Here is a 12,366-nt window from a genome sequence, read left to right on the forward strand (position 1 = left end):
CTGTGGGGATGGTGTTCGCTCTGTGTTGTAGCGTCCTGATGACACCCAGTTTGTGCTCCAGTGGATGATGAGAGTCAAACCTTAGATACTGACCCATATGTGTAGGTTTACTGTACACGTCAGCTTTTAGATGTCCCCCATTACTGATGGAAATCTCACAGTCTAAGAAGGCTAACCTGCCACTTTTCATATCCTCCCTGGTGAATGTGATGTGTTGGTCCACCGAGTTAATGTGATCTATTTTCCACTTCTTCCATGTACAAATTGGCCACGATGGGTGAAACTGGGGAGCCCATGGCACACCCGTGTTTCTGCCTGTAGAACTGAGCCTTGTATGTGAAGAAGGTGGAATGAAGACAGTTCAAACACACTTGGTGGATGCTGACGCTGGTCCTGTTGCTGAGGTCATCCTGTAGTCTCTTACGGACTACCTCCAACGCTTCCATGACTGGGATGCAAGTGAAGAGAAATGTAACGTCGTACGAGACCATGGTTTCATCTGCCTCCATGATGACATCTCTCACCTTCTCAACAAAATCCAAAGTGTTCTGGATGTGGTGTTGAGACCTGTTTATTAGATTGGGGGAAACCTGCAGTCAGCTGAGACTGAAGAAGTCCCTTGGATGAGTGACTAAACGTTTCTCCCACTGAAAACGCTACATCCAGAGGAACAGAATCAACTTTTGGAGCCTTCTAAAGTATTCGTTTCCTCGTTCGATGGTCTAATAAATCTGACCTAAACAGGGAAAAGGCTCTCAGGGCACACATACCGATGGGCCAGAGGCTTCATGTTTATTAGGAGGACTGGAGAAATGATATTAGAGCCGTCACAGTTTCTCACAGCATCATCCACCAACTCAAAGAGTTTACTCAACTTTTCTATTCTGCTGGAATCCTGTTGACTCCTGCACTAAACGATATTTAACCTGCTCCTTTACCTCTGGCCTGACAGAAATGTCAATCACACCAACACAGCCCTGACTCTACAAAGTCTGAAACAAACAATCCAATCACAGTCAGGTATGAAAGTGACTCATACGGCAGGTTGTGTACCAATGGTCGTGTTTAATTTTAAACAGGATTATACACAAATAAAAACCATTAGCTTATTTTATTATCTAAAAAAAAAAAAAAAAGAAGCCCACACACACACAATCCGTATGGACTGGGAGGAAAAGGTGGAAAGGTGAACTCCACAGAGGCCATGATGTCCCGGTTCAGCAGTAGATGGGCTCTGGCAGACTGGATGTCACATAGTCCTGCTGTAACTCTGTGGACTGCCAGTGACAGTCTATCAGTGCATCGTACAGTTCCTCACTGTGCTCCATGAACTTCCTGTTGGCCTCCACCACATCCACCTCCACACTTGGATCTGCGAAACACAAACATCCACTTAGAAGGTATATGCGCTGCAATTACACACAAGCCTCTTTATTAGGTAGACCTCCACCACTCAAGAACGCAAATATTTGTTTTGCCAAATCACAAGGCAGCAGGATGACCTGTTGAAGACCACAACACCAGCATCATCTGTTTAAAACATCAGCAATGGGCCAAACTGCATACACACGAATAAATAAGTAGGAATACTGCTAGTGTTACCCCTCAGCCTACTAGGAGACACACCTATGATATCAATGTCATGTTATCACATTCACAAGACTTTCACAAAACGTGACCTCTGACCTTTAGTTTGAGGTCACTGACATTCAAACTTGTCTGATGTTGTTAGTAGACGAAACGTTTCTTCCACTGTAAATGTCCAGATCAACACAACCAACCCGTTGAAATTGCCTTACCCAGATGATCGAGCATGCATCGAGAAATTTGAACCCACTTTGGCCCCGACTGCTTGAAGCTAGTACGAGCACGTGCGAGTAAATGTGGTTATCCCAGCCGGGCATTTGTCGAAGCAGGGAAGGCGCCTACAGAACGCTCCAAACCCGTAGTGGTCCCTTATGTGTCAGGAGTTAGGGCTGTTCGATATAACGATATATAATCGCATGACGATATAAAAACATCTATCGTTTGTTTCGTGGTGTCGCCAAATAAACTGTTTACTGCAATATTTTTTCATGTTTTGATGGTCACTGTAGTGGCTACATTCATTTCTTAAAGCTCTCTCTTTCTCTTATATTTAATATAACCACACTACGGACGGACAAAATGGTAAAACCATCGCGTGTCCGCTTGTTTATTTTCCACATAAACCTTTCACAATAAAGCTCAAGATCCTGTTGAGACTTTTCAAAATAATCTGCATCACGTGAAAGAGTATGCAGAGTGTTTACAGATGAGAAGCAAAAATGAGCCGTTAGGTGCTCCAAATAAACCTTAGACTCAAACGTTAGAACTTTTCCCCGCAGTACGCCGTGTAATAAATACTCACAAAGAAAACGGCGGCCGTTACAACTTATGTCTAAAAATGTATCGTTTCATGCATCGGTTAAAACACTCGACTCAGCTACATGACGCGCAGCTGGAAACACGTCACGCAAGTCGAGCTGCCCGAGATTCACAGAAAATGTAAAATTTTTGTGATTTATATCGTTATCAGGACGATGGATGTCTTATATCGGGATATGAGATTTGGTCATATCGCACAGCCCTACCAGGAGTATCGGAACATTTTCTCTAAACACAGAGTCTCTGTGGCTTTTAAACCCCAAAAAACGCTGCGCCAGAAACTGGTCCACCCCGACACAAACAGAGTAACATAGTGTACGCTGTTCAGCGCCAGGATTCATATATCGGGGAAACCAAACAACCTCTGGCTACAACAATGAAGAACTCGTCAGCGGGGCAGAGCGACATGAGGGAAATCTAATATCACAATATTTTCTTTATATAAATATCACCAAATGTTTAAATAACCTCCAAATGTTATTTTCAACCATATAAACCTAAAATTTCACTGCTATACTCAGTCAAATCGACCATTCAATGGTTTTTTTCTACTTTAATACAAAGAAAAAAATCTGAATGTTTTATTTTAGCCGTTCTTTAACCATCAGGTGCACAGAGGATACTGCCACAGTACGTCTGTGGTCAACACCTTTAACAAAGGATTTTAAAGGTTTCTTTGGTGTGTGGGGAGACGTTCACGTGCAAAGTTTAATATTGCCATGGCAACTCATACTCGATGGTTAGGATAAAGACATTTTAACCATTGTACGTGGAGAGACTCGCGATACAATGAAAATGTTCGATATCGCCCAGCCCTACTCGTCAGGCCAGGACTCTGCAGTCTGTGCACACCTACAGGCCAGTGGACTCTTTCAATGATGAGGATGTAACATCCTGGACAGGGAGGAGCGCTGGTTTGAGGGCGGAGTCAAGGAGGCCATTTATGTGAAAAGGGAAAGACCATCTCTGAATGGAGGAGGGGCCTAAGGGTGCATCTGTCACCATCTTACAATGCTGTGATTGCAGCCATTCTCCAACTCTCTGTGAATGGGACTCATGGCCATTGATCAATGGTCATGACCTCCCAGCCCATTGTTAGTCAGTGGTGCTAGTTTCACTTATTGTACAAATGTCCTGTTTATAAGGTTGGAATATGGTATCTAAGCAGATTCTTACTCTGGATGGCATTACCTTGGCCTCCAGTAACACTGTGAGGAACCTTGGAGTCATTTTTGACCAGGACACGTCCTTCAACGCACATATTAAACAAATATGTAAGACTGCTTTCTTCCATTTGTGCAACATCTCTAAAGTTAGAAATATCCTGTCTCAGAGTGACGCTGAAAAACTAGTTCATGCATTTATTACTTCCAGGCTGGACGACTGTAATTCATTATTATCAGGAAGTCCTAAAAACTCACTGAAAGCCTTCAGCTAATCCAAAATGCTGCAGCAAGAGTCCTGACAGGGACTAGAAAGAGAGAGCAGATTTCTCCTGTTGGCTTCCTGTTAAATCCAGAATTCAAAATCCTGCTCCTCACATACAAGGTCTTAAATAATCAGGCCCCATCTTATCTTAATGACCTTGTAGTACCATATCACCCTATTAGAGCACTTCGCTCTCGCTCTGCAGGCCTACTTGTTGTTCCTAGAGTATTTAAAAGTAGAATGGGAGGCAGAGCCTTCAGTTTTCAGGCCCCTCTTCTGTGGAACCAGCTTCCAGTTTGGATTCAGGAGACAGACACTATCTCTACTTTTAAGATTAGGCTTAAAACTTTCCTTTTTGCTAAAGCATATAGTTAGGGCTGGACCAGGTGACCCTGAATCCTCCCTTAGTTATGCTGCAATAGACATAGGCTGCCGGGGGATTCCCATGATGCATTGAGTTTTTCCTTTCCAGTCACCTTTCTCGCTCACTATGTATTAACAGACCTCTCTGCATTGAATCATATCTGTTATTAACCTCTGTCTCTCTTCCACAGCATGTCTTTGTCCTGTCTTCCTTCTCTCACCCCAACCAATCACAGCAGATGGCCCCGCCCCTCCCTGAGCCTGGTTCTGCTGGAGGTTTCTTCCTGTTAAAAGGGAGTTTTTCCTTCCCACTGTTGCCAAAGTGCTGCTCACAGGGGGTCATATGATTGTTGGGTTTTTCTCTGTATCTATGAAGCGCCTTGAGGCGACTTTTGCTGTGATTTGGCGCTATATAAATAAAACTGAATTGAATCCTGCAGTCCGATGAGACTGAAGAAGTCACTTGATGATGAAATGTTTCTCCCACTGAAAACGCTGCAGCCAGATGAACAGGATCAACCTTTTTGGAAACTACTGCTCATCTTTTTCTTATTTTTTTAAGTCTGGCATGTGAAAATAATGACAAGCAACAGCAAGCAGCTGCCACCCAGGCTAAATGCTAACCTTCCAGTCCTTCGTCCTCCTGAACGGTTTCACTCTCCTAAAACAAACAAACAAGAGGTTAGAATGATTCCATCTGTTTAACAATAACTGATATCTGCAACTCTGGTTTAACAGAGACAGCAGTTACCTGTGCAGCAGAATACTGTGAGTAATCATACTGCGGATAGTTGTAGCCATACATTCCTCCAGTCTGGTCATAGCCCCAGGAAGAATAAAAGCCAGGATAGGTCTGCTGCTGGTACTGGGTGTACTGGTCATAGTTTTGTCTGTATCCAGAGGTAGACTGCCATGATTTGTGCTCCGACTGCTGCTGCTTGTTCTTTAAGCTTAGAGAGGAAAGCACAGAAACACTCGTGAACTGAGCCAGTCCTTGGGGCTGTACTACGGGCACAAATACAGCCGTGTCCTAACAAAGGGAGGTAAGATTCTGAGAACTCACTTGTTAGCAGCCAGGCTCAATCGCAGAGGCTTGCCACCCAGCCCCACAGCTCCCTGACACTCCTCTAACGCCCGCTTCTGCAGCCGCTCATCAGGGAACTGAACGAAGCCACAGCCCCTGCAGAGAAACACGGCGGTGTTAAACTCACGAGGGAGCAACTCGTCTTAGGACCACCAGAAGTTTTCTTATGTTTACACCACATTTTAAAACAGAGGGTAAGAAAACGCTCTAGATTCAGTTTAGTTTGGATACTCCGGGATCATGTTTGAGTCTGGATAGGCTCAGATAAAGACCAACACTTAATTATACATTCGTGGTGCTGTTGATTTTGGCTGCCAGTTAAATCCACAGGCAGTATGGTCAGTGTGGAAAAAGTCTTTTTATACACAGTTACACAAAATACTGCAGAAAAATCAGGGTTAGACTGAAGTTAGCAGCACACGTAGCAGAACATAGTCGCAGCTATGGAGCGGAGCAGTGTCTGTAACATGTTCATATACTGTCTGTCAAATTCATCGCTTCAAAGTTCATCAACAGTCAATAATTGTTCCTTTTACGATAATTAACACGTGTGTAGGTCCCCGTCAGTGAATCACTGCCTTATTGTGGTGAAAGGGTCTGATTGTTTGTTTGCTGTAGGGGCAGACTGGTCCTGAATGAAGGACCAGAGAAAGAGCGATTCAGAAGACCCCCGTGACTACAACATCAAGGCAACAGTTCACCCTGCCCGGGATATCGGGGGCCATGAGAGGCAGTGGGCTGCAGTGGGTATCCTGGTATCCACTTGCCTTGGGGTTTTCCTCAGTGGACGAGAGGGTTTGCTCCCTGAACGGGTCCTGACTGTCATCTGCACGCGCCAAAGGACCATTCAGAGTATCCAGCCTTCTTGGGAGTCCCTGTGTGGGGACTCTGTCATCCTACTGGGGGACTTCAACGCTCATGTGCGCACTGACAGTGAGACCTGGAGGCGCCATTGGGAGGGATGGCCTTGCTGACCTGAACTCAAGCAGTGATGTTACCGGAGTGTTGTTTGTCAGTTTGTCCATAACAAACGCCATGTTTGAACATAAGGGTGTCCGTAAGTGATCGCAGTACCAGGTCGCCCGAGGCCGCAGGCTGATGACTGATTGTGTAATCGTATCATCAGATTCACGGCCGGATGTTCTGGACACTCTGTGAGAGGAGGACTGAGTTGTCAGTTAATCACCACCTGGTGGCGAGTTGGACCAGGTGGCGGGGGAGGACAGACCTGCCACACCAACACGTATAGCGAGGGTGAAAATATGACTGGATGAGTGCAGCAATGCCATTCTGTAGATCCAAATGTGTTCTGACATGTTAATACTTACTTGGAGTTGCCCATGCTGTCCAATACCACTTTTCCACCACGACAGGAAGGGTAACGATTGTAAAAAAACTCATAAAGCATCCCATCATCCACATCTGGAGTGAGATCTCCGACAAACAGAGAATACATCTGCCTACAACAAGAAGAGACAAAGTCAGAGCAGCGCTCCGTGATGGTTCTGTCATTAGGACCGTTCCGGTCACCTTGGATAATTCTGCTTGTCCACCTGGACTCACCCGCTTTCCTGTTTTCCAAAGGTCGCTCGGTTTAACTTGAATCTTGTGGGCTATGAGAAAATAAAGTCCAATCAATCAACAAATGAATAAAATCTCTGAAATGATAAACAAACAAACAAACAAAAGATAAGGCTGTTGTTAGCAACTGCTGTTCTCCATACCGGGTTGGCTCCCGGTAAAGGTTTTCCATTGATTTTGCGGAGACACCTCTCGGCTGTGGCCTCGTCTGTCATCTCCACAAAACAGTAACCCAGAGCACCCCTGGGGGACGACACACTATTTAACGTCATTATAGAATAACTGCAAATAAGAATACTGCATGTGAATTCAGCTCTTACCCTGTCATCTTGTTGCGGATGATCCTGACATTAACCACCTGCTCGCCCATGGTGGAAAAAGCTCTGGTGATGAACTTCTCATCCATGTAGGTCTCCAGCTGCAGAGCAGCAAAAACAGTTAGCTATGTGATCACTGTAGTGATTACTGTTAGGAACGAGTCGGGCTTCAGCTAAATGTTTCTAACAAGAGAGGGAAGATAAATCTCCTTTGGTCCACAGAACTGCACAGTGAGAAATAAAATGTGAAATTCCCCCTTTTCTAATGAATCTGTCACAAATCTGGGCTCAAGGTAATGCTGGTCTAGTTAAAGTGCGACTTATCACAGCTGTGCCACTCCTATCAAACTGAGGGTACAGTTTGCACAGGCTCACCTAAACTGGACAATTGGAAATATGCTGCCTGGTCTGACAAGTCTCGAGCTCTGCTGCAACATTTGGGGGACAGGGTCCCAGGTTTAGATTTTTAAATACATAGTGAGATTGAAAAGATGCAAAAATATACACGTTCCAATCATTTGCTGGTGATTTTACCAAGATATGCTAACTACAACCATTTCTAGGTTATACATTACACGACACATTTTTCAAATATTGTTGAGTCTTATGCATCACATCTTATATAACTGAGATGGATGTTAGTTTCCCTTTGAGCGATTTGCCTCTTAACATAACAATTAAAGTGATTTTAAAAGTTTGCATTTTGTGTGTCACAGGACATGCTATGGATGATGCCCGCATTACCCGGTTATTTCTCTGTGTAAGAAAGTCGTCAGCAGCTTCTCCTACAGCTGGAGGAAGAGAAGAGAGCTGGCTGAAGTGCAAATACAGCTGGGTCTTCCAAGTCACCAGCTACTCACAGAGGCAACAGCTCGCTGGGGATCAAGGCTTCTCGTGATAGAGAGAGTTCTGGAGCAGGAAAGAGCACTTTCTAAAGTTCTCTGTCGACATGAAAACCAGACCTCTAGTCCCTACTTGGCGGGACATAGAGGTCCTGGAGGCAGTTCAGAAAGCTCTCAAACCCTGTCAGGACTTCACTGATGCACTTTCAGGAGAGAAGTATGTGACCCTGTCCTGTGCTACACCTGTTTAACACTAGTCTCCTGGCACCTGGAGAGGTGACCTGTTGGACATGGCTTCTTTTGTGGATCCACGGTTCAGGGCGAAATACATCCCTAGTGAGAAAATTAATGCACTAAAACATAAACTCGTCTTGGAGGCAGAGTCTCTGCTCAGCTATCAGGGCACGTGTTTGTCTGAGCTGCCTGATCCAGCCGTGCCTGAGTCTGCAGACCAAGAAGAAGCAGCAGTGGGTGACACAGCTAAAAAGAGATCACTGGCAAGCTTCTCCCAGCACAGCACAGCCACCAACACTGGTTTCACAAGGAGGGAGGCAATCGAAAATGAATTTTCTAGCTACCTGTTGTCAGTTTGTGTAGAGTGATGCTGACCCTCTCAAATGGTGGAAGGAACATGAAGTTGCCTTTCCAGCACTGAGCCTCCTGGCCGAGAAATACCTTTGTGTGCCAGCTACCAGCTCCCCTTCTGAAAGGACTTTTAGTTGCAGTGGAAACATGGTAACCTGCCACAGGGCATCCTTGAAGCCTGATACTGTTGACAGATTAGTTTTCCTGGCACAAAATCTGGAAGCTGTACAGTAGCTGGCCTTGCCAATTGTTTGTGTTCTTTCTATATTGTTATTGTCATTGGAGATTTGCACAAAGACCCACTGAGCAAAGGATGTAATTTTGTTCATTTCATTCAATCTGTTTACATGTTTAGTTTTTTGCACAAAGTACCAGATGATTGTTCAGGAATACACACAAGGAAGCAAAACTTTACTTCAGTGTAAGCCACTTCCAAAGGCCAAGTTGCCTTTGTCACTTTTGCTCTGCATCTTTTTAGTTTACAATTGTGAGCTTTTTGTTATACATGAAAAAAAAAATTTTTTACATTTTATTTATGGAGCATTATTAAATAATAAACGTTGACAATTTATTTTTGACTAATTTTTCATGTACATCTGCAGTTGTATGTTAATAAAAGTGCCTGTGTGACATCTGGGACAAGCAGCTTTGACTAAGAACTCTGTTTGTTCTTACTTTATGGGATTAAAGAAAAATAATCAAGATATATACTGTTTATCGCCACCCAGCTAAAAAATATCGAGATATGAATTTTGGTCCATATCGCCCAGTCCTATTGGTGCTGTATAAATAAAACAGAATTGAAATTGCTTGCATTAATAAATAGACTGTAGTCAGCAGGATCTGTGACACTGTTAAACACAAAATAAAGAAATTTGCTGTTTTGTACCCACAGCATCATTACCAACCGAGTCCACTTTATAGAGCTGTTATACTTGTTGCTGCCCTCTTGGCCAGATCGATCTCGGACAAAAACAAACATTTTTATTGTCATTGAGACTCTTGAGCTGCATTAAGGATATAAAGTGACTTGAGATCATTCATGAGAGATTTGTCTGACATATTACCAGCAAGATATTAACAACAAAGACTGGAAATCGCTTTTAGTGCAACACTGGTATCAGCCAGCGAGTTGCAGGAGTTTGTTGCAGTAGGTCTGATAAGGAAAAGTCACTGTTATGGGTAAAGACCGGTTAAAACCGTGTCCTGGGTTTATCCGCGGCTAAGCTGCGGAACGCGGATGTATGCTAAATGTATGCTACACGAGAAAGCGTGTTTTGGTCTGTCCACGGTTGGTGTTGGCCCCTGACTGCCACATTAAACACAAAGTAACCGTCTTACAGGAACTCCGTACAAAGTTTTGTGCGGCAACGCAACATTACATGAAGTCAAGTTACGTTCATTTGGCGTGTGCGGCTCGTTTACAGCTAGCTAACACTCACGGTCAGACCAAACAAGTTACCGCGACAACAAGCTGGAAGCAACTCACGTTTCCCATCCATAGCGTACTCATGGCGCTGCCGCGGTGAAGATCCGACCACGAATACGGTTTACGGTCCAACTGCTAAACTACACCGAAGCTTCCTGTACGCTTTAGCCTAACGCGGACCACGCGCCACCGCTAGGTCCTACGTCACTCAAAAGGGCTTTGGAGCGTGATGTCACGGGAGGGGGCGTGGCTGCCGAGGCGCCATTTTAGCAGGCCAAACAAAGGAGCGAAAGCACACGGATGGCATCAGCAATGGTTCGCACTTGCTGTGTTGTCGGTTGTAATGATCGCACGATCGTGAAGGTAATAAGCTGGAAATGGGCTGTTTTTATTCTTTCCCCACCTGGAAGCATCGTGAGGCAGCTCGTGTATCCATGTTACCAAAAGAAGCGCCTGGATAGCAGCTGTGAGACGAGCTCCACAGACATCTGTTGGTGCTCCAGACATTTTCATTCAGGTAAGATCTGAATAAGTTCATATCACTCTTTGTAGCCTATTAGTGTTATTTTCAATGCGCTCTGAGCTCATACCAAATTAGAACAAACATCCTACTGAGTGATTTTGTAGATTTATGTTCTGTTTATAGAGTTGCTATTTGTTTTTCATTATTGCAGCAAACCAGTGGCGTGTCCAGCGGGGTGGCCTGGGGGGGCACAGGCCACCCCCCCAACCAGACTGGCCACCCCAGGTGCCACCCCAAAGGCAAAACAATAAAATTCAATCAAATATCAAATGTACGATTATGTTTTCACGGTGAAGCTCAGATATCCGAGTGTAAGTGAATGCAGCACCGGCTTCTGCGCTATGTGCATCACGTTAGCAAAGGTAGGAGAGCCAAGCACGAAAGACGGCACTGCAGGAAACAATTTTTCGGTGAAAGAAAATGAGGACAGAATAAATGTCAGTAATATTAAGTTTGAGTTTAGTAAACTTCGGTGAAATTAGAATACCAAGGAAAAAATAACACTTAAAATAACACTTAGAATAGAATAGAATAGAATTCAACTTTATTGTCATTGCACATGCACAGGTACAGGGCAACGAAATGACACTTAAAAGAATTATTGGAATATTTCAGACAGTATGCTACTGAGGGGAGCTAACATAAGAGTTATGAGTTATAAGATATAATCTAAGTCGTAACATTGCTGTATGGAGCTGCAGATTTGGTTGCAGGTTAACATAGCTGGACTGGCCATCGGGCATACCGGGCATATGCCCGGTGACTTATTTTTTATTTATTTTGTAATGGCATGAACAATGAGAGGTGGTGGATTGGCCAGATGCAGGTCGATGTGTAAAAATAACTCAGTTGTTTGGTGGTGGCTATGGCAGGGCTTCCACAGAGGCAGCAGGTGGATGAGGGAAGGGGAGGCAGGAGGAGAGCCCCGAGGCAGCCGCCAGTCCGAGTGTCAGGTGAACTGAACTTCAGGTAAGAAGTGATGACCTGCAGTCTATCTGGGTCAGATACAAACCAAGTTTAGGTGGAGTTTATTTTCGTTGTGCTGACTTTTTACCCTCAGTTACAATAACTCATACTGCGTTCTAGCCAGCTTGATGGAGTTTTTATACAGTACAGCTGGGTGGGTGCTATGATGTTACTGATAGTGAACTTTATTTTATTCATAAGGTTAGTAGAGTTGCCAACGACTCCTTAAAAAATGGAATGGTCCCTCAATCAGAGAAAATATTACACGTTTCGTATTGAGCTGAGAAGAGACGCAGTTTGTCCCGGACTTTAGCTAGAATGGAAAAAGAGACAAAGCTGGAGTTATTCTGTCGTTACGCTGCACAGCTGCCTCTTCTTCTCTCATTCTCTCCCCTGCCTCTCCTGTTGCTACTTCAATCATGAAACTGATCAATGATCAGCTGATCGGCTCTCTTGTTTGTTTATCGCCCACTTTGCGCCAGAAAGAGGAAACCAGGAGATGTCGCGCAGCAGCACGTTTAAGCTTGATCAGCTGTTAGAATTTATTTAATATTAATTTCTAGGGGTGCAACGATATTCGTATCGATATTGAACCGTTCGATACAGTGCTTTCGGTTCGGTACGCATATGTATCGAACAATACAACATTTGTAATTTATTTTATCAATTTTCCTTCTGACGATGCTGTCTGTGTTGAGCGCTCAGTGAATCTGTGTTCGACTACTCCGCCTAGGCTGCACTGTCGAGCGCAGATCCACTGAGCGCTCAACACAGACAGCATAGTCAGAAGGAAGAGCGCAGGGCAAGCTAGCGAGACAGAAGTTAAGCTCTCCTTGCAACAG

The 12,366-nt window shown here is 44.3% G+C and overlaps 1 protein-coding gene across 2 annotated transcripts; it reads right to left on the bottom strand.

The window, feature by feature from the left end:
• Positions 1-1,146: 1,146 nt before the first annotated feature.
• Positions 1,147-10,233, bottom strand: LOC146614114 (tRNA selenocysteine 1-associated protein 1-like). Of its 2 annotated transcripts, none has more exons than XM_085377801.1 (9): positions 10,096-10,233; positions 7,183-7,280; positions 7,006-7,105; positions 6,845-6,894; positions 6,610-6,741; positions 5,261-5,377; positions 4,949-5,147; positions 4,822-4,858; positions 1,147-1,372 (listed from the first exon to the last, which is right to left on the bottom strand). In XM_085377801.1, exons 1-9 carry the CDS (start codon positions 10,117-10,119, stop codon positions 1,218-1,220), a joined length of 912 nt encoding a protein of 303 aa, XP_085233927.1. In that variant the 5' UTR covers positions 10,120-10,233; the 3' UTR covers positions 1,147-1,217. The 2 variants fall into 2 exon arrangements, with proteins under 2 accessions (XP_085233927.1, XP_085233926.1); XM_085377800.1 differs by having other exon boundaries at positions 7,006-7,120.
• Positions 10,234-12,366: the final 2,133 nt, after the last annotated feature.

This window comes from Diplotaxodon limnothrissa, linkage group LG18, assembly GCF_057381915.1.
Source record: "Diplotaxodon limnothrissa isolate DT_005_m linkage group LG18, D_limnothrissa_male_GT1.1, whole genome shotgun sequence".
In the NCBI taxonomy this organism is placed as follows: Eukaryota; Metazoa; Chordata; class Actinopteri; order Cichliformes; family Cichlidae; genus Diplotaxodon; species Diplotaxodon limnothrissa.